The sequence below is a fragment of the Zingiber officinale genome, chromosome 3B, assembly GCF_018446385.1.
Source record: "Zingiber officinale cultivar Zhangliang chromosome 3B, Zo_v1.1, whole genome shotgun sequence".
NCBI classification, from domain to species: domain Eukaryota; kingdom Viridiplantae; phylum Streptophyta; class Magnoliopsida; order Zingiberales; family Zingiberaceae; genus Zingiber; species Zingiber officinale.
Window position 1 is genome coordinate 24400862 of NC_055991.1, and position 27580 is coordinate 24428441.

At 38.9% G+C, this 27580-nt stretch overlaps 1 protein-coding gene across 1 annotated transcript; it reads right to left on the reverse strand.

Annotated features, from left to right (window-relative positions):
- Positions 1 to 1957: 1957 nt before the first annotated feature.
- LOC122056212 lies at positions 1958 to 5130 on the reverse strand. The gene has a single exon (XM_042618046.1). It carries the CDS (start codon positions 4324 to 4326, stop codon positions 2158 to 2160), a length of 2169 nt encoding a protein of 722 aa, XP_042473980.1. The 5' UTR covers positions 4327 to 5130; the 3' UTR covers positions 1958 to 2157.
- Between the last annotated feature and the right edge of the window lie 22450 nt (positions 5131 to 27580).

Genomic DNA, 27580 nt, shown 5'->3' on the forward strand with positions numbered 1-27580 from the left:
TTGTACGAACAGTTGGTATCGGACGACATATTCTCTTTTGTTTTTAACTAAACTTGTCTATTTTTCTTTATCTAAACGTACTAATTCATTTAATAAATAGATTAATTTTTATTATACATATATACCCAATTACTCCAACTAATCATCATATTAATATCAAATATATTGTTTTCAAGTATATTTCTTAATATTCTCAACCATGATTTATAGAATTATGATCCAAAAGTACCAAATATTGTTTGGAATCGTCTTTTGAGATGGAGTCAAAACAAAATCATTGGGATCGCTTTGAATTTTGGTAGAATCGATATAATCATACATTATAAACAATTCTATATATATATATATTTATTTTTTTTTGGTTAGGGATTACTTTGTTGGCCATTAATTTTTTTTTTTGGTTGATCATAAATTATTATATTTTATAGTATGTTAAATTACTAATTAATTTAAATTTATATAAATAATAATATTATCTACAGTGTTGAATGTCAACCATTGAATCACCTATCCCATCTTGTGACCCCAAATAAAAAAACAAAAGGTTGAACCAGATAAAACCTGGGACGATCGTGTGACTCCAAACAATTCTACGAACTATGTTGTCAGCCAATCATCATACAATATTTTCACATCATAAAAGATCATGTTTATCGAAGATGAGTTCATATGTGATTAGATTACAAGACCGTCTGTAAGCTTCTTGTTATCTGAAACTGCAGTGGCAAGGAATCCATGGCGATTCTTATTATGTCTCAGGCCATGACTCCGAACTGCACCACCGAGCCATCAAAATGACAAGCACGCAGCTCGCTCGCTCGCTCCTGCGACTGCTAAAGAGAAAGAGATATCGCAGACCGAAAGCGAGCAAAAGGCAGGAGCTGGGAGACAGAAAGGCCATTTGGTCTCGTTCATCAGACAAAAGGCACCCAAAGGTGATGTGAAAGAAAGGTCCTTCCTTTATGAGCTTTTGCTGATCGCAACAGGCGCACTAGCTAGGGTTGAGATTGCTCTTCCATGGCCCCCAGGGGGCCTTGTGGTTGGAGGTTAAATTATATTGCCGCCGGATATTCAGTTTTTCCGTTCGTCCTTCCGTCGGTTGTCTTCTTCTGAAGTTGACCATTGAGCTACCATGCTCGCCATCCACCCTACCATGGCCTCTCTCGAGTAGCTAGCTCGGAATCCATGGAACACCCAACTCCTCTCTTCACTGTAAATTTAATCAAGAGAAGCAGTAGTAAAGTTTAATGCATAATCTATATATTGCTGGTCCCAGAGCAGAGCAGAGCAGTGCAGTGGAACTGCAGATGATAAACTAAAGTGTTAGCCATACCAAAGCAGCATCGGAGCCTTTCTTGGATATCAATCATTGATAAAGCTGGCAGAAAGAGTACCTGCTTCATAAATCAATAGTGTAGCAGTTGATAGAATCCAAAGACACTAACTTGCATGGGAAGATCCAACTCAGATGCAAGTTAAATGTTCAGCATCACACGGCCCTTGTCATACCTTTCGTTTTAAGATTATACAAGGATTAGAGCTCGTAAATATGATGATTTTTCACATTGAGATCGACTGTTTCTGCTTGATTCCTAGTTCCTTGGATCTCATATCTTGGCTATTTGAACAGTTAAGTCGATCATTCCATAGGGCCACAGGTCCCTGATATTAATTTGAACTTTGCTACGTGACATAGAAAAGAGTGAGTGAATCAAAATAGCTGATGAAAGTTGCACGAGAATCCATTGCATCATTTTTAACTAATAATGTAAACTTGTGAGATGAACATGAAAAGCATAATGATAAGTTCCTCTGGAAAAGAACAATTTCATCTTCAACCAAAAAACAGAGAATGATGCACTATATACTAGCCTTTCTCTTTTTATTTATGAAAGTTGTCGATCAAAGATTGAGCCTTTACTTCTGCAAACTAATCAAATTCGAAGTTCATATAACAATCACCAGAAACAAATATTTAATAGTTCTTTTATGTCTCTACTCCCACTCCAAACAAAATCTTGAGTAGATGTTAGAAGAACAATAAGGCTGATCAAGAGCTCAAACAAAGAATCAACATTCCTAGTTACAATCCTAGTCTACACTCATCAACGTAGGAATTAAGAAGTGAAGAAGAAAAAAATTCAGAAAAAACAGATGTTACACTGCTGAAGCACCTGCGATGTCTCCACCGAGCATCTCCTCCTCCTCCTCCTCTCGCATGCTCAGAATATCGACATCCATTGTTTCACTTGAGAAATTCATCTTTGCAATCTTTGAATGAGCAGTTATAAAAGCCATCTTCCTTGCAGCCTCTGATTGAGAATGCAAATGCATCCACCGGATCAGCGACGAATCGCGCTTGATTCCACACGAAGTGGCATGGAGGAAGATGAGCCTCACGGCCACTTTTTGGAGGCATTTGAACTCACTCAAGCAGGTTTCCCACACCAACCTACGGCTCTGTGGATTGGCAATCTTCATCTTCCCGGTCGAGGGGTCATGCTGCTTCACCTGAACTGCTTGTGCATAAAAAGGATCCAATCCTTCTGACCTCCACTTCATCAGCTCCATCAACGCAATGTGAGCTTCCTCCGGCGACACCAGCCGCGTGATTAGCCTACCGACATCCTTATCTTGCTCCGGAGCCAAGCACTTGAAAGGGGGGAGGTACTTCCCGCTGGTGTCCTTGACAAGAAACAGGGGATCCAACACGAACGCCGCCGACCACGCCGGGTGATAGTTCTTCAAGAACCTCCTCTGGATCACATTCTCCACCACCTCGCTGTTCATGCTGTATTTAACACTCCATTCTCTGACCCTCGCCCTTAGCTCGTCCCACAGAGGCAAGCATTGCCCGACCAGTGGCCGCTCCGACTCCATTTCACGGGTCATGGCCTTCACGAGCTTCACTAGGGAGTGAACTGACTCCAGCTCAGTCCAAAAGCCACCGTTTTGGATCAATTCTGCCATTTCTCCAGCAATTTGTTCTTCACGGTAGACCAACTTGTAGTCCTCGTCGAGAGCGGCCATTTGGATTGGATGGGCAAATTCCATCACATCCTCCACCACTGCTAGTTTGTCGGAGACTTGATTGGCATCATCGGCGGCGGCAGATCTTGGAAGACGAGCGTGGCCATGCTCTTCGAGCTGATATTTGAGAAAAATTCTTCTGGCCTGAGATTGAGCGTTGAGGAAGTTGGCTAGCTTGAGGCAATTGTCGGAGACTTTTCGAAACAGGGGGAGCTGCAGGGCGAAGTCTTTGATCAAGCCGTTGAAGGCCTCGAGTTGGCAGGAGAGGTTCACCATGCGTTCGTTCCGGCTCTCGAGGTTGTGGAGCGCCGTCTTCCGGAAGCGGTCGGCGACAATGCCGGCGCACCGTTCGGTAAAACTGCAGCATAGTTTGGCGACGGCGTCCCATAGCACCTCCTCGGCGTAGCCAGAGGGCGCTCCACCGGCAGTGAGAATGGAGCGGTGGAACAATGTTTTCCCGTTGGGGAGGTTCACCGCGAAGCTCACGATCGCGTGGTCTGATGACGTGGCCGATGACTTCCAGCCATCAGAGGAGAGCTGGAAGAAGGCGGCTTCGCGGATTCTGGCCTCGGAGTCGGATAGGACCTCGAGGTATCGGGCGTGGAGTTGAGAGAGGGCGAGCCGGCGGGGGGAAACAGAGGGGAGGCCGACCTGGTTGAGGAAAGACCGGAACTTTGGGTGGTCGAGGGCGTAAAGGGAGACGGCTCCTCCGGACTCCAATAGCCAGTCAACGAGGAGGGCCAAGGCAGCTTCGGCCTGAGGCTTGGGCAGCGCTGCGGCGGGGGCGGCCATGGGGCTCTTGAGCTTCTTCACGCTATCCTCCAGCCTGGCGAGCGCAACGAGGTCTTCTTTCCCTCCCGATAGAACGAGAGCAGGCTTGGGAGGCGGCGGGGGCGCGGGCAGGGCGGGGCGCCTCATAACTGGAGGGCGGTGGCGGGGCGAAGCTGGCGGGAGCGAGGAGATGGGCAGCGGATCGACTGCCCCGGCGGCGGACGAAGGCGAGGCAAAGTTGGGGCACGCGCCGCGCTTCAAGTGCTCGGAGGCGGTGCGGGATGGGTTGGACGCCGAAAACATAGCATAGCAAAGACCGCACCGGAGCTTCGCCTCCGCGGGCTGCGCCGCCCCCGCCGGCGTCACCATGATCGGCTCCAGGTGCGCCCAGTACCACGCGCCCTTCCCCCTCGTCGCCTTGCTCCTCACCGCCACCAGCCTCTCGTACCGCTTCCGCGCGCCGCTAACCACCCCCTCCTCCGCCACCGCCTCATCCCCGCCGGCCTCCTTCCCCTCCGCCTCCATCAACTCCCTCTTCCCCTTCCCTATATATAAGACCTCGCAGCTGCACAACCGAAACAGTTGCCTCCACAACAAGACTTAAAGCAAACGAGTCCTCACGCAACAGTAGCTCGAATCTCGCCCGTCCATGCAATGAACCTCGACCAACAATGTCACTATCTCTATCATTGGATTTTCCTTCCTTTCCCTTCCTTTTGCTGCCCCTCTCCTCCACAAAAGCAGCACCTTGTATTTTATAATCACCACGACTAGGAACAATGCAGTGAAAATCGAGAAGAATAAGGAGAAGAAGACGACGACGACGACCAAGAAGGAGAAGGAGGAGGAGGAGGAGGAGGAATCGACAAGGAGGAAAAAGGTTGAGGCAGCGAATTTAAGAGCATGTGGAAGTCATTTTAGGAGAGTAGAAGAGAGGAAGCTTTGACCAGTCACGCAAGCAGCTTGCCTCTGCAAAAATAGGCGTCTAGTAGTGGCAGTAGGTGATTGCCCATCCTAGCTCAGTCACCACCACCATGGCTGCTGCTGCTGCGACTGCTACTGTTGCTGCTCCTGCTACTCCATGCATCAGAAGCAGCACTAAAGCAGAGAGACAGCCTTTCCTTTAAGTCGGAAACTCAAATCTCCAACAGGAAGATTTTGTAGATTTATACACATCCCCAAAGCCTTTGGCACTCTCCGAGAGGGGGAAAAAAGGCAGGCGAGTGTTGTATTCTTCTCTTGTGAGCAGCTGCCTGCTCCTCCTGGCTCCACTCCTCTTCCACCTCTTGTACTATTGTCCATTCCTGCATAATCTTGTACTTTTTGTTTTGAATTTTTTTTGAAAAAAAGATACAAACATGTAAACGTATCACGTATCGTATCTACTTCTTCTTCTTCTACCATTTCATGTTCGATCTGCATGGAGGAACGAAAAGGGAAATGCAGAATTATGGGCATCTTTTTTTGGGTGAGCAGGATGGAATAAAGATGGGATTAAAAATGGAGTGGGGTGATCATAAACACACTGACGGCAAGGTCAATTCGAAGTTGTTGAAATAAGCTTTTTGGTGACCCATCCTTGTTTCTACTTGGAAGAGAGGCCTACTCTACTGTTCTTCCCAACCCATGAACTCTTTTTTTTCCAAGATTTTACTCATAATTACGCAACAAACAATGATCTCACGTATTAATAGTCTTCTGAGCAGATTCATAAAGGTGAGAGATATAGATTTGGAATCATGACGTCGGCCAACTTAAACTTCACCTAATTGATACGGAGGCTGCACCATTATTGATGATGCCGACTGACTAGTGGTGGGTGCAATAGGCGATCCCATTCATCTTTTTATTTTCTTTTTATTTTTGAAAATTTATTTATTTTAAAACTATTTTTTATCTCGGATCAGGAAAATACATTCTCACTCATATTCATTTGTTTCAACTCCTAACGGATACAAATTTATCACATTACTCTTAATTTTAATTAAACCCTTTGATACCTTTTTCCTTCCCAACATTTACTTCTATCATAAAGGTTTAAATCATCGACAATCATGCCCATCGAATGAAGTCGACGGCCAAAATCAGAGAGGTGACCAGACCTTTGAAGTGAAGTGGCACCTTTGTTCAAACCAAGAGAAAAACCACTGAAAGTTTGAGATATTTGATGGTGAAAAATCTTTTATTGTTTATTTAATGGATAAAAGTTGTTTATGCAAAGATAGGCTGATCAATAAGCTTCCATGCAAGCATGCTTGCACCGCTATTGAGTCAAAGTTGTTGTCGTTATATGATTTTTTTGACAAGTATTTCAAGACTAGAATGTATCGCGAAACATACAAAGGAATTATTAATCCAATCCTAACTTTTGACATTATCGAGTCAAATCTTGATGAAGAAATGTAATCAATACTCCTAATGTGAGTAGTGAACCAGGTTGTAGGAGGACTAAGAGAATATCATTGCAAGTTAAAAACACGTGAGTCAAAGTGTAGTTGTTGTCATACAAAAGGCCACAACAGATACAGCTACAAAGAAGCTATAAACTATCTGTTTTTATTTGTTTCATTAAAATGGTGTTTCAATGTTTCAACTTGTTCATTTGTTAGTAAATATATCATACTTAGTTTTATGCAATCTTATTGTATATTTTTTATGGGTAGCTTGATAATTTCTTTTTTACACTTTCACAAGAAAAAGATATTGCTAGAAGGAGAATCAAGCATGATCTTACATTCGAGATGACATATACGTTCAAGCGGTAACATTGGTGATTTACGTATTATTTGATGGTTCTCTTTTTGGAAATGTTGTGCAAGACTTGATTTGTCTCGATATGTAGTTGGTGTAGTATATTATGATGTATTGTGTCTTTATATGTGGTTGTATGGTGGGAACTTATGGTTGTATTTGGGGTTTAGATTAACTTTGTATCATGTATGTTGGGAACTTATAGTTGTGTTTGGGGTTTAGGGTAACTTTGTATCATGTATTATTAGTGAATGTTGTGTTTGTGGATAATGTTAAACACTTGAACAATATGTTCTTGTGTTTTGATATTTGATATATGCTTTGGTTGAAGTAGAGGGTGTATGGATGGCAAATTCATATCCAATTTATGCTAGAAACTTGAGTATAAATTTTGATAAATTAAATATATGAAATGTAAATATGAGTACAAATATTGAGAAATTAGGTATATAATAATGATCAATAATTAACTAAAATGTGATACCATGAGCATGTTAATAATCACTAATTAACCCTTCCCCATATATGATATATAGTGATATTTCCTCAATAAGCATGTGTTGTACAATGTACCATCCATTTTGCCATAAAGTTTGGATCTCATTACCATTTTCAATTTTAGGTACCATTTAATGAAACATGATACCAACTTAATATAAAATGGAACTATTTGTTAACATTTAGGTACAAATTATACAAATTCTCCAACCACAATTTCAACTCTCTTGTCAGTCCTTGGTTAGAAAACATAAGTTTCCCACTGATATGGTACCATTTGTTAACATTTAGGTACAAATTATGCAAATTCTCCATACCTAAATGTTGTTCAATTATACCCAATTAAATTACATACATACTTAAATTTGAGTATAGTATATGGAATAAATTAGTGCTATTTAGTAGGGACCACAACATTCCAATTAGTTCCTAACTTGCATTCAAATGTACCCAATAATTTACAAATAGTACTACAATCATATACATATATATATATATAAATTGGAGTCAATTGTACCTAATTTCTTGAGGCAACGAGACTTATCGAGGGAGTCTCATACTTAGATACTCAAATTTTGTACAATTATACTTAATTAAATTATACACAAACTTGAATTTGAATATTTAGTACCTAATAAAGTAGGTTATATACTTTGATTAAGAATGTGAAGTAATAAGTTGAGCAATAGTGTCATTAACCTTAATCCCCCTGGAAATAATCATCCATAGCGATTATATTGACAACAACATCATGTTGATTAGTGGGGACCACAACATTTCAATTAGTGTCTAATTTACATCCAAATATACTTGATAATTTACAAATCATACTGCAATTGTGTATATATATACTTGAATTGGAGTCAATTATACCTTATTTCTTAAGGCAATGAGACCTATCGAGAGAGACTCATACCTGGATGCTCAAATTTTCTATAATTATACTCAATTAAATTACATACATACTTGAATTTGGATATTTAGTACCTAATAAAGTGAATTATGTACCTTGATCAGGAATGTGAAACAATAAGTCGAGCAATAGTGTCATTGACCTTAATCCACGTTATATGATCAATGAAACTAGGTCATATGGCCAAAAAACTCATAACATTAACCTCTTCTAGGATTTGGTTAAGGGTGTGTACCATATCATGTGATGTCAAACATATATGACATACATTTTCCTCTTCTACTTATGAAGTATTGAATCTTATATTGGTTCACCCATATTGATGTTATTGTGTCAATGCTTTCTCGATGAAATAATCATCCATAGCGGTTCTATTGACAACAATATCATATTGATTAGTGGGGAGCGCAACATTTCAAATAGTGTCTAACTTGCATCCAAATGTACCCGATGATTTATAAATCATACTACATTTGTGTACATATATAGCTGAATTGGAGTCAATTGTACCTTATTTCTTGAGGCAATGAGATCTATCGAGGGAGTTTCATACCTAGATATTCAAATTTTCTGTAATTATACTCAATTAAATTACATACATGCTTGAATGTTCATACCAAATAAAGTGAATTATGTACCTTGATCAGGAATGTGAAACAATAAGTCGAGCAATAGTGTCATTGACCTTAATCCACATTATATGATCAATAAAACTAAGTCATATGACCAAAAAACTCACCAACATTAACCTCTTCTAGAATTTGGTTATGGGTATATACCACATCATGTGATGACAAACATATATGACATACATTTTCCTCTTCTACTTATGAAGTATTGAATCTCATATTGGTTCATCCATATTGATGTTATCGTGTCAATGCTTTCTCAATGGAAATAATCATCCATAGCGGTTCTATTGACAAAAATATCATATTAATTAGTGGGGGCCATAACATTTCAATTAACGCCTAACTTGCATCCAAATGTACTTGATAATTTATAAATCATACTGCATTTGTGTACATATATACTTAAATTGGAATTAATTGTACTTGATTTCTTGATGCAATGAGACCTATTGAGGGAATCTTATACTTGGATACTCAAATTTTCTACAATTATACTCAATTAAATTACATAATACTTGAATTTGGATATTTAGTACCTAATAAAGTGAATTATGTACCTTGATCAGGAATGTAAAACAATAAGTCGAGCAATAGTGTCATTGACCTTAATCCATGTTATATGATCAATGAAACTAGGTCATAAGACCAAAAAACTCACAACATTAACCTCTTCTAGGATTTGGTTAAGGATGCATACCACATCATGTGATGCCAAACATATATGATATACATTTTCCTCTTCTACTTATGAAGTGTTGAATCTCATATTAGTTCACCCATATTGATGTTATTGTGTGAATGCTTTCTCGATGAAATAATCATCCATAGCGGTTCTATTGACAACAACATCATATTGATTAGTGGGGGGTGTTGGTGCAATATCCCTAGGTCAAGGATGACCTGGTTGACTAAGCTTGAGTTGGCTCAAGCTTGAGTCTTTATGTTTGGATTTCGATGTTTGATAATACAGATAATACATGGAGATTACAAGTGTAATCATCTGATTGGAGAGATTGCTGGAGCAATTCTCCTCTAGTTAGAGTTTGACCAGTCTGAGTTTGAAGAAGAGTCAAGTAGGTCAAGATTGACCGGATACTTGACTGGGAAGTCCTAGTGAGTGAAGCTAGGCAGATGGAAAGACCTAGTGAGTGAAGCCAAGTGAAAGACCTAGTGAGTGAAGCTAGGCAGTTGGAAAATCCTAGTGAGTGAAGCTAGGTGAAAGTCTTGGTGAGTGAAGCCAGACAGGTGGAAAATCTCGGTGAGTGAAGTGGGCAGTGGAAAAATCCTGGTGAGTGAAGTCAGGTAAAAATCCTAGTGGTTGAAGCTAGGTGAAAGTCCTGGTGAGTGAAGCCAGGCAGATAGGAAGTCCTAGTGAGTGAAGCTAGGCAGATGGAAAGACCTGGTGAGTGAAGCCAGGCATGTGGAAATCTAGGTGGGTCAAGGTTGACCGGACACCTGGTGTTTGGAAGTCCAAGTGGGTCATGGAGGACCGGACACTTAGCATGAGATGGTAAGTCCAAGTGGGTCAAGGTTGACCGGACACTTGGCGCAAAGATAAAATCCAAATGGGTCAAAAGTTGGCTGAATTCTTAGCGGTTGTAAGTCCAATAGGGAGTTGGCATGGAACTAGGAAGTTCGGACGTAGTAAACTTTCGAAGGCCATAACTTTTGACTCGGATATCGGAATGAAGTGATCTCGGATGCAAAACGAAGCTAATTTCAAGCTCTATCCAGTTTTCTGCTTTCCAATCAATTGGCCAATCGATTAGTGGGTTCAATCGATTGGTTGACACGAATTCATGCAGAAATGGGCTGAATCGATTGGGTAATCGATTGAAACTTCCCCAATCGATTGGTCAATCGATTGGGAGAGTTTCTGAGTGAACAGTAAGCTTCTAAATCGATCAGTTGATCAATTGAAACCTCCAATCGATCGGCCGATCGATTGGAGCGCTGGAAATCGCTCGAGAAGCCTTGAATCGATCAGGTAATCGATTCAGGGTGATTCCAGAGAGCACAGAAGCGCTCTGGATCAATCGACCGATCGATCCAAAGCCTCCCCAATCAATTTGGAGCAATCCAATCGATTGGGATTCGACCGTTGACGTAAATAAAGCCGTTGGCGAGCGTGTCTTCGAAAAGTTCTTTGATTCTTCTCCACGGGCGATCACAGCAGCTCTCTACTATGATCTTTTCTTCCTCACCGCCAGTTCTTGAAGGTTCTTGGAGGCTCATCCAAGTCAAGAGGTGAGTTGCAAGAAGAAAAAGAAGAAGCTAGGGTTTTCATTGTAATCTTGTAAGATTCATTTATATTTTACTTCTTTCTTTCTCATTGTTGTATTGTGAGGTTGTAAGGCTTCTCCACCTTCGGTAGTTACCGAGAAGGAGTATTTTTATAGTGGAGGGTGAGTGAGTGTGTGCATCCTTGGACTAGTCACCTCTTCTTGAGGTGGATACTAAGTAAATCCCTAGAGTTAGCGTTGTTGTTTGTGTTTCTTGTATTTCCGCTGCACATCATCCCAAGAAGCGAGCAACGACGAGCACGACGATCGCGACGAGGTATTCACCCCCCCTCTAGCTACATTTCGGTCCCAACAAGTGGTATCAGAGCGAGGTTGCTCTTCACCGGAATCATCGCCGGAAGGGGCAAAAAGTTAGAGGGTGAAGAAGTTGGAGCAATTCTACAAGTCGAAGACTTCATTCAAGAAGCTCAACTTCAAATGGAATTTCAAGATGGACTTGGATTCGATGCAAGGGTGCCTCCACCGTTCACAATGATGAGCTTCGATCTTTGGAAATCAATGATCGAAAACTTCTTGATGGTGGAGATAGAGAAATGGTTTGCTCTCATGGAAGGCTTCGAAGCTCCAACAAGTTCAAAGGGCAAAGTTCTCAAGAGAAGCAAGTGGAGCCAAGAACAAATTCAAAGGAGCGAGGGAAATGATAAAGTGACCAAGCTTTTGGTCAATCTATTACCTAGCCACATTTTGAAGCAAATTGGAGAATTCAAGGATGCCAAGGAGCTTTGGAGCAAATTGGTAACGATTCATGAGATCTCCTCCACTGTACCAAACTAAGAAGAATCAAATGAGGGTGATTCATTGAATCAAGATCAAAAAGAAGAAGAAGAGGACTCCGAGGTTGAGAGGTGCTCAATATCGGAAGAAGAAGTCCTAGAAGCTTCATCCTCAAAGGAGTGCAACCAAAAGAGCAAGGAATGAGCATTTTCCTTGTTTCATGTACAAGAGGATGAAGAGGAAGATGAAGTCTCCACCTCTAGGATTGAGGGGGAGAGACCTTTGTTGACATCGGATCAAGAAGAAGGAGAAGCTTCTACATCCGGGTCAAATGGAGAAGAATATGTTACATCCTCCAAAAATCAAGAAACATCAAATGGAGGAGCAAGTGTCATCCCTACACATGAAGGTAAAAATGGTTCAATTAAGAATAAAAATCATATTATATGTTTTGAGTGTAAGGAACATGGGCACTACAAAAGTAAATGCCCAAAATTGGCCAAGAAGAAGAGCCAAGTGGCACTAAAGGGCAAGGAGGAGCCCAAAGAGACCGCTCCCGGAACAAAGAAGAGCAAGGAGTACATTGTGTGCTTCTCTTGCAATCAAAAGGGACACTATTGTAGTCAATGTCCCAAGGGGAAGAAAGCGGTCAAGGCTCAAGGAGGAAGCACAACTCAAGGGGGAGCCTCCAAGGTAAAACGCAAGGTATCATTTGTTGAGTCTACCCCTTTAAATAATGGTAAAAATCATGCTAGTTCTAATTTATATCATTTTAATGTTATTTACCATAAAAATAGGAAGCATGATAGAATAAACGAAAATCATGTGGCTCTTCATGCTAAAACTACCAAACCTAAGGTTAGAAAGATAGAAAATAATTTAGGCAATAACTCTAAGGATTCTAGGTATTTGCCTAAGAAAAAGAAAAATCAAAGTGTAAATGAAAAATCTAAAGTTGAGGAGTTATGGAGAGAAAATCAAGTCTTAAGGTCAAGACTTGATAAATTAGAGAGGACTCTTAGAAAAATCACAAATGATACAAAAGGGTTCAAGAGTCAAAACCTAGGTTTAGAGAAACAAGGGTCATCCTATGGTCGTAAAGGTTTGGGATACAAACCTAAGGCTAAGAAGGATGCAATTTCTTACCATAGGGTTCTATATAGCTATGGAACTAACCCTAGGCCTAGTGGTCAAGTCAAAAATACAAGAAAAATTATTCCTAGAAGTATTTTTGCAACAACAAACATGACTAAGACTTCTAAGAAGTCTAAGAAAGTCACTAGGAAGGTCACAAGGGAAGAAATCCCTAGAGTTAATCTAGAAAAAGTGACCAAGGCTTCTAAGAAGCCTAACAAGGTCACTAAGAAGGTATCTAGGGAAGTTATCCCTAGTGAGTACCTAGAGCATCCAAGGAGCTCCAATAGGTTTTGGGTTCCTAGGAGCATTTTCTCTATCTCTTAGATGGGATAGAGAGTGTCGACTCCGATTAGAAGGGTAGTTAACCCAACTTTAATAAAGTTGACACTCGGAGAGCATTTTCAAGGTTATTATTATTAACCTTGGAAAATGAAAAGGATTATCATTTACTTCTTAAATGGAGTAAAATGTGCCATAAGTATTTGGATATAATTTTAATTGGCACAAGAGATAAAGTGTAAAGAAATACCAAGTTGGGATTTTGGCATTTTATTGGGAAGTTAAAGGCAAATCTAAGCCTTATTTTAACTTGTTACTCTTTAAAAGAGTAAATTGTGACAAAATTTGAGGAATATGCTTAACTTAAATTGGCAAATGTAGGAAAAGTAAAAGAAATGTCAAATTGAGTTTTGGCATTTTCTTGGAAAATCTTGGGCAATCTAGGTTTAAATTTTAAGATTAGCTAAGGTTTAAGGATACTTAGATAGTTAATCTAGGTATTCTATTTATGCTAATTTGTCATGTTTTGTTTGTTCATAATATGCCATGACATCATGTTTTGCATTCATGTTTTATTATGAAAAATACAAAAATACTATGTTATGTCATACATACATCATGTAGTTATAGGAACTTTTCTTTTGAGAATTATTCATCTTTGATGTATGTCATAACGCATCATGCATTATTTTAATTCCTCGCAAATTAAGGACAAATGACATTCATTAACAAGTAACATCCTTGGTGGATGTTCATAATCTCAAAATGCCTAGACAGATATGCATGATCCCTAGATTAGGGCAAAATCAAATGTTTACATCTCACTAAAGAACTATAAGGTGACTTGTATGTGGTTTCAGACACATTAAATACAAGTGAGATGTTAGGATGATGAACAAAACTCAAGATGTTGATTTAGTGCATTTTTTTTTGTTTTAAGTACATCAAAACACATAGTTATGTGTTTTCCAATCATTGGGAAAGCTAATGTACAAGTCATGTGCATTAAGCCCAAAGAATATGGTTGGATATTGGTTTTGAAAATGATTTTAAATATACTTTGGAAAACCTTGATAAAGGCTATCTTTTGATAGTAATCATCATTGAATAATTGAGCACAAACTTGGAAGAAAAGACTAAAGTTTTTACAAGTTTGTGTCAATCTTAGAAAATAGAAAGTATTTTCATAGAAAACTATTTTTTTCTTGATAGTATATGCCCTAAGGAATGTCTACATGAATTTTCATGATTTTTTAAATTTTATAGAATTTTTGGGGACTTTCTGAAATTGATTGAAAATGTATTTCAGCATTTTCAGAGCTTCAATCGATCACCCGATCGATTAGAGTGCCTCAATCGATCGGGTGATCGATTGAGAAGGCATTTCTCGTGAACAGAAGCTCACTGGATCAATCCACCGATCGATCCACGCAGCCTGAATCGATCAGTGGATCGATTCAGCTGGGTTCAATCGATTGGGACCCAACTCTAATCGATTGAAATGTTGAGTTTAGCTGGGTAAGCTAGATTTCAGCATTTTTATTCTAAGTAACCATTCCTTACCCCTCAAAATACATTTGTATATATTTAGGGGGAGTTTTTATGATGAAAACAAGGATGGATTGGTTAAGGAAGACTAAGTAGAGGTTTAGGTTGAGGTTTGGTTTCAATATTGAATTTTTGAACCACGAAACTTCTAAATTTGGGTTTCCTATATGTTTAGGGATTCCAAGTCATTGTTGGTGCAATGACAGAAGTTTGAAGTATATCTTTAGGGGGAGTTACTCTTTAAGTACATGAAAATCTATTTTCTCATATACCTTGGAAGGTGGTCAACCTTCTTTAACGTAAATGCTCAAAGTTGAGCTTTTCAAATACGATAAGGAGTGGATATCTTCATTGTTTAATTGTTCGTGCTCAAGGGTGAGCGTTGGAGATAATAAAGGGTATGGGATCTTCATTATCGTGTTGAACACAACGAGTGAAGTTGTGAACAACGGTGAGTGACTCTTCAGGGGGAGAGTTTTTGATGTGTGCCAATAAGGGGAGAATGTGTGGTTTAAGTTAGGCCTTCATTACCTATAGAGGGAGTTTGCCCTCTAGGAAAGGGGGAGAATGAAGGAAACCCTCATTCATACATTGGCATGAAGGAAGTTGAGGCTATGGGATTAGCCTAACTTAAAGATATTGTCAAACATCAAAAAGAGGGAGATTATTGGTGCAATATCCCTAGGTCAAGGATGACCTGGTTGACTAAGCTTGAGTTGACTCAAGCTTGAGTCTTTATGTTTGGGTTTCAATGTTTGACAATACAGATAATACGTGGAGATTACAAGTGTAATCATCCGATTGGAGAGATTGCTGGAGCAATTCCCCTCTGGTTAGGGTTTGACCAGTCTGAGTTTGAAGAAGAGTCAAGTAGGTCAAGATTGACCGGATATTTGACTGGGAAGTCCTAGTGAGTGAAGCTAGGCAGATGGAAAGACCTAGTGAGTGAAGCCAAGTGAAAGACCTAGTGAGTGAAGCTAAACAGTTGGAAAATCCTAGTGAGTGAAGCTAGGTGAAAGTCCTGGTGAGTGAAGCCAGACAGGTGAAAAGTCCCGGTGAGTGAAGTCGGGCAGTGGAAAAATCCTGGTGAGTGAAGCCAGGTGAAAATCCTAGTGGTTGAAGCTAGGTGAAAGTCCTGGTGTGTGAAGCCAGGCAGATGGGAAGTCCTAGTGAGTGAAGCTAGGCATATGGAAAGACCTGGTGAGTGAAGCTAGGCATGTGGAAATCTAGGTGGGTCAAGGTTGACCGGACACCTGGTGTTTGGAAGTCCAAGTGGGTCATGGAGGACCGGACACTTAGCATGAGATGGTAAGTCCAAGTGGGTCAAGATTGACCGGACACTTGGCGCAAAGAGAAAGTCCAGATGGGTCAAAAGATGACCGAATTCTTAGCGATCGTAAGTCCAATAGGGAGTTGGCATGGAACTAGGAAGTTCGGACGTAGTAAACTTCCGAAGGCCATAACTTTTGACTCGGATATTGGAATGAAGTGATCTCGGATGCAAAATGAAGCTAATTTCAATGTTTATCCAGTTTTCTACTTTCCAATCGATTGGCCAATCGATTAGGGGTTCAATCGATTGGTTGACGTGAATTCATGCAGAAATAGGCTGAATCGATTGGGTAACCGATTGAAACTTCCCCAATCGATTGGTCAATCGATTGAGAGAGTTTCTGAGTGAACAGTAAGCTTCTAAATCGATCAGTTGATCAATTGAAACCTCCAATCGATCGACCGATCGATTGGAGCGCTGGAAATCGTTCAAGAAGCCTTGAATCGATCGGGTAATCGATTCAGGACGATTCCAGAGAGCACAAAGGCGCTCTGGATCGATCGACCGATCGATCCAAAGCCTGCCCAATCGATTGGGAGCAATCCAATCGATTGGGATTCGACCGTTGGCGTAAATAAAGTCGTTGGCGAGCGTGTCTTTGAAAAGTTCTTCGATTCTTCTCCACGAGCGATCATAGCAGCTCTCTACAGCGATCTTTCCTTCCTCACCGCCAGCTCTTGAAGGTTCTTGGAGGCTTATCCAAGTCAAGAGGCGAGTTACAACAAGAAAAAAAAGAAGCTAGGGTTTTCATTGTAATCTTGTAAGATTCATTTGTATTTTGGTTCTTTCTTTCTCATTGTTGTATTGTGAGGTTGTAAGACTTCTCCGCCTTCTGTAGTTACCGAGAAGGAGTGTTTTTATAGTGGAGGGTGCGTAAGTGTGTGGATCCTTGGACTAGTCACCTCTTCTTGAGGTGGATACCAAGTAAATCCCTAGAGTTAGCGTTGTTGTTTGTGTTTCTTGTATTTCCGTTGCACATCATCCCAAGAGCGAACAACGACGAGCACGACGAGCTATTCACCCCCCCCCCTCTAGCTACATTTCGGTCCCAACAGGGACCACAACATTTCAAATAGCGGCTAACTTACATCCAAATGTACCCAATAATTTATAAATCATACTACATTTATGTACATATATACTTGAATTGGAGTCAATTGTACCCGATTTCTTGAAACAATGAGACCTATTGAGGAAATCTCATACCTAGATACTCAAATTTTCTATAATTATACTCAATTAAATTAAATACATACTTGAATTTGGATATTTAGTACCTAATATAGTGAATTATATACCTTTATTAGGAATGTTAAACAATAAGTCGAGTAATAGTGTCATTGACCTTAATCCACATTATATGATCAATGAAACTAGGTCATATGGTCAAAAAGCTCACAACATTAACCTCTTCTAGGATTTGGTTAAGGGTGTATACCACATCATGTGATGCCAAACATATATGACATGCATTTTCCTCTTCTACTTAAGAAGTATTGAATCTCATATTGGTTCACCCATATTGATGTTATTGTGTTAATGTTTTCTCGATGAAATAATCATCCATAGCGGTTCTATTGACAACAACATCATATTGATTAGTGGGGACTATAACATTTCAAATAGCGTCTAACTTGCATTCAAATGTACCCGATAATTTATAAATCATACTACATTTTTGTACATATATACCTGAATTGGAGTCAATTATACTTGATTTCTTGAGGCAATGACACCTATCAAGGGAGTTTCATACCTTGATACTCAAATTTTCTGTAATTATACTCAATTAAATTACATATATACTTGAATTTGAATATTTAGTACATAATAAAGTGAATTATGTGGCAAATACACATGATGGCAAAGGTGAATACGCTCGCCTCCAGCGCCCCCGTCAACCCGTCCCAGGGCCAACACGGAGGAGATAAATCACGGGTGGCTACTAGCTTTTGGAATAGTGACTAGCACATAAGGGAGGTATTAACTCGACTTTGCCGATATTTGAACCTCAGAACTCATGATGGCAACACCTTATGCGCTAGCCAATAGACCCATCCGAGAGGACTATGTGGCAAATACACATGTACCTTGATCAGGAATGTGTAATAATAAGTTGATTGTACCCGATTGTACCAAATTCTTAAGGCAACGAGACCTATCGAGGGAGTCTCATCCATAGTTGTTCTATTGATCATAACATTCTCAAGTAGTGTCTAACTTGAGTCCAAATGTACCATATAATTTATAAATCATACTAATATCGCATACATATATACCTTAATTAGAGTCAATTATGCTCTAATTTTTAAGGCATCGAGACTTATTGAACTACATATATACCTAAATTAAATTACATATATATTCAAATTTTATATAATTATACCCAATTAAAATACATATATACTTGATTTTAGATATTTTGTACCTAATTATACTAACAGAATAAAAAAATCAATAAAAATTTTTACAATGATTTCTTGATCACTAAGTCATATGTCTGTCATCAGTACTACATCTGTTGTACCATAAAAAACCAACAGTACAAAACTTCATACAATGGCAAAATTTAAACTCTCATCGTACTACATTTGTTTTACCATAAGAAGCAAAAGATGAGATAAATTAGTTAAATATATTTTTCAACAATCCATTATCATCTTATAATATAGTTGATGCAACACTGGTCTGATAAGTGCTCATCTTTGTTTGTGCAATTGACCCAAGTTTGATCGGTACGATCATGGTTTTGATGTGTGTGTCAAAGAGTTTAAGTTAGGCTTTCATATGTGTTTGAGTCTTGCAGGACTTGGTGAAACACACATGAGGAGCTTGGTGCAACTGAGCTTGGGAAGCTCATCCTAGGGCTCAAATCCTTGAGTCGGTGAAGGATGGTGTGGAAGGCATCCGAGGGACCGTCGGACAAGGAGCAACGGAGTGGAGCCGAGGGAAGTATACTTCAAGGCAACGTGAAGGATGGCACGGAGAGGAGCCGCGGGCTCGGGTGCATCTGAGGGACGAATGCCGAGGAAGAGGACTTCAAGAGCGACTCCGGAGAGGATGAGTGTGAGTGTGTAACAAGGTGCAGTCCAGTCGGTTGCAACTTTTAGCAGTCAACTGCACCAGTCGACTGCATGTTTTAGCAGTCGACTACACCAGTCAACTGCGCAGTCAGCTGGCAGCGAATAAAAGCATTCTGTTCGCTCAACAAATAGCTACTGGTCAACTGCTAGTTTTAGCAGTCGACTGGTAAATGACCGTTGACAAACCGTTGGTGCTGCAAAGTAGCCGTTGGCTACCTCCAATTGTAGCACCAGTCGACTGATGGTTTTGCCAGTCGACTGGTGCCGAGATGAGTTGATATGATGATCAACTCTCTCATCTTATTTAAAGAAAGCTTTGGGGCTTGAAGGAGGTTACTGATTATTGTTGAATCACTCCTTGTCATTGCCCAAAGCTTCCAAGCCTACTCTCTTCCTCATAACCTAAGTTCATCTTGTAAGAGGAAGAGAACCTTGTGAGAGGTTGTACTCCACCGAGAAGGAGTAAGAGCTAGCCGGAGATTGTCGGGGATTGATCCACCGAAGGATCAAGGGCTCGTCCACCTCAAGGACACGCCGTAGAGTAGGAGCAAGCAATCTCCGAGCCACGTAAAGGATTTGTGTCAGCGTTTGTGCTTTCTTGTTTGTTCTTGTTTTTTTTAGTATATTCCGCTACGCACTAACACCTTGTAGAGAAGAAAGTAAATTGTGGGTGACCTAGCTATCCAACCCCCTTCAAGTCGGTCACCGATCCCTCACAATCTTTACATCATTTGCAAACCTACATATCATTTGTGTCACGAGATAAACACTCCACCCACGTGCATTCATATATACCACAATCCAGAGTTGCACCTTGATGACGACACTTTTCTCTCAATACCTCATGACTGCCTATGTCTAATCCTGAAAGATGGAGTATGCAACTAGCCAAAAAATATGCTTACAAAAAAGGGAATGGTTTAATACTACGATCTTAAGACTTATTGGAGTAGAATATCATCAAACTCATGTAAACTTTAGTCATCCCAACTTCAAATGAATCATGATTTGAATTCCACACTTTGAAATTACCTTCAGATGATTTTAAAAATCGACAAATACCAATGTCACCTGTCATTAATTGGGAAAATGATATATCTACATCTTCTAAATAGATCTTCATTCAATTCCTACAATCTACCCCTAGTCGTGGATGTCAACCTTGCAAGAAAAGCTCCATAATCCATGTTTTATATTTGCCTATGTTTACCGTATCACTCCAAGTGCTAAAACCCTTCTTGCTACACATTCAAAACAAGATATGATCATGTATCTTAATCTAATAAGAAGTAAAATCAAATATCAATGGTCGAATATTTAAATTGGCTACGAACGTACATAGTTGTGTTCATATAGTAAATCTCAAATCCATAAGTTGGACTGTGTTTTTGCATAATCCTCATGACAACATTTATGATTTGACTTCAAATAGGCTCACCAAACAAAAAAGAACATAATATAGGTCCAGTTAAGCTCAAGAACTCATCTTTCCAAATGACAACACTATAAGGAAGAGAAAATAATTTCCATTTTAAAGTTTGAGAAATAAATGTTATAAAAAAAATTTAAATATCAAAAATAAACATACTGCAATTCCTCCCTAGAGAGAAAGTCTGTCAACAACTTTCTCTCTTCTTCAGATGCTTCTTCATGTCCACAAAATCGATTCTCCCTTTATATGCATTCATTTTAGTCTTAGCAGAACTCTTGTTGTCCTCCTCCTTAACATCTACCATAAAATTTACCTATATGGCTACATGGTTAGCAACAATATAAAACTATTAGACTTCAAAATAACAAATCAAGGATTTATGCTCATCTACCTTTATTTCCCCCCTCCTCTTGCATTTTGGTGTTGAGCTAAGTAGAGTCACAAGCATCGACACCTTTCTTTTCGGCACACGATCAGCCCTAGTCCTCACAGTATCCACAATAGAAGATTGAAAAAGGTTGATCTTTTCTGCTTTTGAAGTAGCAATGTCACTACCATAAACGTGCTCTTCTTCCAATCCATCACCATTGTGCCTCTCATCAGTTGAAGCATTTCCTAAATCAATTCCTACCAATCATGTGTTTTCTTTATCCAATTGAGAAAGAACATTTTTTACTATCAAATCAGCCTCATCATCAAAGTTAGCAGTTGACTCAATGTTCACTTCCACATTCACACAGCCGAGCAACCCAGCATGTTCATTCTCTCCATCACTTCAACCTTAATATTCTTATTCTCTTCAAAGTCTTTCAACCTATCTAAATCTTCACTAACTTTTTTCAGCCTCTTTATCATTACTTTTATCTACACCACTTGGTTCAATCATCCTCATCGTATTATCAAATCTAAAACATCTCACACAACATGACACCTAAAAAATAAGAGTAATATAGTAAAAAACATCTTATCATCATTATTTGACATAATAATTTCATTTTTTTATATATTTATCGAAAGACTTTCTTGCTTGCCACTTAACAGTAGTTTCTCCTCCGGAAATTGTACTATATCCAACATCTTTTCACAATTATAAATAAAACATCACTTCTACAATCATATTTACAAAAAAATATACTAAAAAATATAGCAACTTACTCTAATAAAATCAATGGCTATAAATAATCTCTCAATAGCATCATATTTGATTGAAATCTTACTATGTTCCTAATAAACAACTAGGGGAAACAACATAAAGAACGTGCATGTCCAAACGAAGGAATTTTTTCATATAACCATGACTACATACATAAAGAGATTAATATAATAATATGAAACATATCAAAATCGTATTTCAAAAATTTAAAACTTGCCATCAAGCCAACAGTACAACCGTCTATATACATTTTGCTCCCAACCTTTCCTTGCCATTACCACTATGTAAGATAATTTGGTGGCATAAAAATCTGTATGTTGCATCTCCCCATAAGTAATCAAAGAACCTCATCAAGTTATCAATATAGGACATAATAAATCGAGGAGTGAATTAGTTACCAACAGGAAAAATAACATAGTTAAATAGAAGACAAATAAACAGCCTAACAAAATCATCCACTTCAGAATCCTTCTCTAATCCATCTAATAAATGTATATTATCATGAATCGTGGTCCTATTTACGTTGCCAACTTTTTCTCTAAATAGTCGAGTAATAAAATTGGACTCCATGCTCGCATTCAGAACAACTGATTCCCCACATGCGCCAAACCAAGGACAATGCTAAACTCAGTCGATGTGAATGGAACTATAATGTTGTTAACAAATAAGAAAGAACAAAAAAGCAACTATTGGAATCTCTTTAAAACTAAATCTATTATGGTACTACTAATGGGCATCTTAGGCATCTCGAGCCATGGTGCAAGTGGAGTGTTTTGAATCCTCTCTTTTTGTCTATTACCCAAATTTGGTAACATTTATCCAACTTCTCTGAAATATGTCAGTGAACAATGAGAATAAAATTGCTTGCTTCTCTTTCTCTTGCTCCTCGTCACCTTTATATTTAGAGGTTTCTTTCCCATTTCTGCATAAAAATAAATTAAGAAACAATTTAGCAAAAATAAATTAATTTATCAGTCATACCATCAAGTACAGAACATACAAAATTAGGTATCAAACTATTTAAATTGAGTACGCTATTCAATTTATTGATAATTACTATCTTTCAATCATTCAATTAAAGAAGATTAAACACAAATATATTCACTTCATAAAATTACAACTAGAAATCCAAAACCTAATTTTATTTAAACTAACAATATCCACAACACTAAAAAATAAAAATAATTTAGCCAAAACTATTTTATTTATAATTCATATGATAAAGTACAAACCATAAAAAATTGGGCAACAAAGTGTTTAAATTGAGTTTATTATTCAATTTATTGAAGAGTAATTCATTAAAATATTCCTAATGTTTCAATCATGTCCCAATAATGAAGATATGGAGAATGCTTGAAGATTATTCATAACATAAGTAGCAGAAGCTTGGAATACATAACATAAGCACATATGTTTATCTCAATACATCCATCAACCTTCATTACCAAAGAAAAAAACTACTTAGTATCATCTCTAACACCGAGAGCTTTCAATTGTTGTTGTATCTCATCTAACATCCCTGCAATCTCTAACACCGAGAGCTTTCAATTGTTGTTGTATCTCATCTAAACATCCTTGCAACCTTTAAACAATGGGTACGATGCTCATTTGCTAATTCTAACTGTGCATCCATAAGTTTAGCTAGCATCTCATATTGGTCGGGTTTACTAGAACTCAAAGCGGCAGTTGAGCTTGATACAAATGTTGAGCTTGAAGGTTTCTTCTCAGCACAAGTAAAGGTGACAGCTTGTTTCTCTTTGTGTGCAATAAATGTTATTACTACTTTCTCACTAGTTTTATAGGACTTGTGTACAACTCCGCTAAATTTGTTAACTTGCATTTGTGTTTCTTCCCAAGTGCTATAAATGTTAGGCTTCCGTCTAACAAACACAACATATGTCTTGTCCTATAATGCCAATAAAATTTTCCCAATTTATTTCCAAAATTCAATAAATAATCAAAAACTAAAATTATATTAAAATGGCTCACCATATCCAAACTTATTTACTCCTCTTCCTTCTTCTCTGATGATTACGACGTGTTTTTCAGCTCGCTTGTATAGGGAAAAAAAATCACGTAAGAAGCACATGCTCATTTTGTTAATTATAAACAACAGAGTTAACAGGAAGGATATATTTAGACACACTTAAAAAAAAATAAGGGACGCATTCAACCCCTAGAATTCTCTTGGCATATAATTGGGACACAATTGAAACAATAGAGATTTAATTAATGATCTCGTGTATTGATAATTATATCTCTTTCAATTCTTCAATTGAAGAAGATAAAACATAAACATAGTCATAAAATTATAATTTAAACACCAAAAGTAATTTTACTCGAGCTAACAGAATTGACACTATAAAAATTGAAACAATTTACCCATTCATACCATAAAGTACAAACCCTAAAAATTTTAGAGTATTAAAGTGCTTAACTTGGGTACATTACATAGTTTATTGATAATCACTACAAAAAAAACTCGCATATCTCATTAATTTTTTGAATTGAAGAAGATGCATTATAAACTCATTCATAAAATTGCAATTTAAACACTGAAACATAATTTTATTCAACCTAACAAAATTAACAACACCCATTAAATAAAGCTTCAATTTTTCATACCATTTTACAGAAACATATACAAACAATAATCTTAATTTTATTCTATAAAAAAAAATAATAAATCGGTTAAATTTTAGGGCATAAAAATATAGCTTACCTTCTACTCGAATATGTCTGTTTATACCTTCGAAATACAACGCAAACCACTTCTTCACATTAGCAGTCCTCTGGTTATTTCGATTACCACCTTCTTGCTTCTTCAGACCCAACATTCGTCGATGATCCTTGGGTTGAAGGTGAAAATCGAGTTCTGCACTTGAAGCTTTAAGTTCTGCACTTGAAGGTGAAAGTCGGGTTCTGCCGCCTCTCCGATTTTTGCCTGCAACATTGAAGGAATTATTTTAGACGATCGCCTACGGTTTAGGGTGGAAGTCGGGGAGAGAATTCACTGGAAGTCGAAGGAGTATAAAATGAGTCAGAGAGAAGAAAGAAGGCAATTTGTAAATTGAAGCAGATTAGGGAGTTAAAGAATAGAAATAGGTTTAGTCAGTGAGTGGGAACGCATTTTATCTGACTGTGGAACTGACGAGGGAGTTGAAGTTGTGGTTAGGTACTTAAAGGCAATTTATCGTATCCCGTGTAACCTCTTCACAACTGAGAGGATCCCGCAGTGCAGCGTTGTCAGTTGATTGTACTATGGACTCCCTCAACCATATGCACCGCATTGTGTGTGACTGTGTAAGGTGCGCAGTATTTTTTTTATTTTGTTTTAGTTTTTATTTATTTTAGTTTGCAATTAAGCCATTTAGGATTTTACCTTTAAGATATGTTTGATTCAAGTTATCTTGAATAACTTTAGTTATCTTGATTATATGATTACCAGATAATCATATAACTAAGGTTATGGGGAGTAAAACATAATCTAATGTTACTTGGTTCAACTTAGATAATGCAATAATATAATTTAACATTTTACTAATTTTCCCTTGCTTCCTCCTCTCCTTCTTTCGATTTTCACCCGAACCACCGCATCCGCCAAGGAAGAGGGAGCATACGCCCTCACTCCCATCACCACCACTTTGCTCATGAAGGGAAAACCGAAGTGCTTAACCAATCTGGTGCTCTTAGAGCTCCACTCGATTCTATTGTCTCCCATGCACTATCTTAATCAGTGGCACACCGACATGACCGTCGCCATTGTACCCAAGTCATTCGAGAAGTTTCACGGCGAGTCGATATTCAGACTCGCCGTCGAAAATGCAAAAATAAATTGCTTATTCAATGAGGGGATGGCTACGGACACCGGGGTCATGGCCAAAGTATTCGTCAAAAGGTGAAATCTTGGTAGGAGGTGTAAGTACCCCCAAGATAGTTTTGATGTGATCAACCAAATCAGATTAGGTCCTGTTGGTATTTTACCCCTGTGTCTAAGCGTGCCAGAACTTAGGAGCACAGGAAGTTGAGCGAAAGACTCAGCTAGCAAGAAGGATGGCATGGAAAAGAGCTGACGGGCTCGGTGTGTCTGAGGGACAAGGTGCTGGGAAGAGTATGTGGGCGGACAAAAAGGAGGCGCATGGCGTTTCTGAGGGACAAGAAGCCGGAGCGAAAGATTACTCGAGAATACCAGAAGTTGGGTTTGAGTGAGCCATATTCCGGATGGCCGAGATCACCTAAGAGAACAGAGCCAGAGCAGAAGACCTGGACCAATGCGAGCGGAGCCAGAGCGGAAGACTAGGTCCAATGAGAGCGGAGCCGGAGCGGAAGGCCCGGACCAAGGCGAGCGGAAATAGAGTGGAAGACCAGGACTAGGGCTGTAAACAAGCCAAGCCGAGCCGAGCTTTGGGGTATTCAAGCTTGTTTGATAAGGTAACCAAGCTGAGCTGAGCCGAGCTTAAAATGAACCAAGCTTTTGAAATGAGTGTTCAAGCTTGGCTTGGTTTATTTTTTATGAACTTGAGCTTGTTTGAAGCTTGGCTTGAGCTTGGTTCATTTAGATATTATCAAGCTCTCAATTCAAGCTTGGCTTAGGCTTGGTTTGAGCTTGGCTTGAGCTTGGTTCGAGTTTGGTTCGTTTAGATGTTATCAAGCTCTCAATTCAAGCTTGTTTGATTGTTTGAAACTTTTAGTTGTTTGATTGATTATTGAGCTTGATAATTTAAATTTATTTTATTATTTATTTAGCATATTAAAAAGAGTTTTATTAATGAATATGGTTCATGAATATTGTTCATGAACGTTGTTCACGAACATTGTTCACGAACATTGTTCACGAACGTTGTTCATGAACGTTAACGAGCTGAACACATATGTGTTCAAGCTTGTTTGTTTAAGTTAACGAGTTGTTCAAGCTTGTTTGTTTAATTAATCTTATGTATATTGAACGAACATAAACAAGCTCTTACCAAGCCAAACACCAAGCTTGTTCACAAATGCTTGGTTCATTTACAGCTTAACCAGGATCAAAAATCAACAAAAGTTGATTTTTCGGTCCAGGGTACCTCGAGCTGGTCTGAGGCGCCTGGACCTATCCAAGGCGCCCGAACCTGGTCCGGGCGCTCGGAACCCTTTCGGGTGCCCGAAGCAAAAAATTATCCAGAACGCAACGTGGCATGTTCCATTGCGACGGGGATAAAAGTTTATCCCCTCTTAGGTGCCTAGACCCTTTTCAGACGTCCCGACCAGGGCTATAAATACAGCCCTGGTCCCAATGGTTCACAACAACACTTAAAAATGCTTTTAGTTTGTTCTACTATTTGTTTGTGAGTCATCAATGCTGTAAGAGCCTTCTCCACCTGAAGGAAACTGGTTACTGAGCTTTCAACTTCCTTAGATTAACAACCTCTCCGGTTGTAACCAAGTAACCCCTTCGTGCCTCTACTCTTAGTTTACTTCTTTTTCAGTCTTCTATTTTGTTTATGCAAGTCTTAGTTTAATTAAGCTGCAAAACTTCGAGGAAAGTTCGTTTTATTTCGCAGAACTATTCACCCCTCTCTAGCCGACCGCCAAGGATCCTACAAGAGGTACCATCACCGCCGAGGTCATCGAAGCGCGTTGAGTCATTCTTCGTATCCTCAAAGCATTGAGACATCAATAACCCGTGTTGGCCCTTGGACGAGTTGGTGGGGGCGTTGGGGGCGAGCGTATTCACCTTTTGCCACCATCAATCGCTAACCTAATTCATGCTTTTTTAAAATTTATTTATTTTATAACTGTGTTTTAATAATTAATCTTAATTTTCTAAATGAACTTTTATATATTTGTCACCCTTTGCAACATCATGGACAACTGAGGAGGGGGGCCACAGTGGAGCGTCGATAGCTAACTGTATTATGGGCCCCTTCAATCGCATATTGGATATATATATATAATAATTTTATCCTACACATCCACGGTAGACGATCACGATGGGCGACTCTCATAAGTTCGGACGTCTGATAG

Bases quoted from the DNA above. Each gene is read 5' to 3' on its own strand.
- LOC122056212 (XM_042618046.1), bottom strand. From the start codon at position 4,326: ATGGAGGCGGAGGGGAAGGAGGCCGGCGGGGATGAGGCGGTGGCGGAG.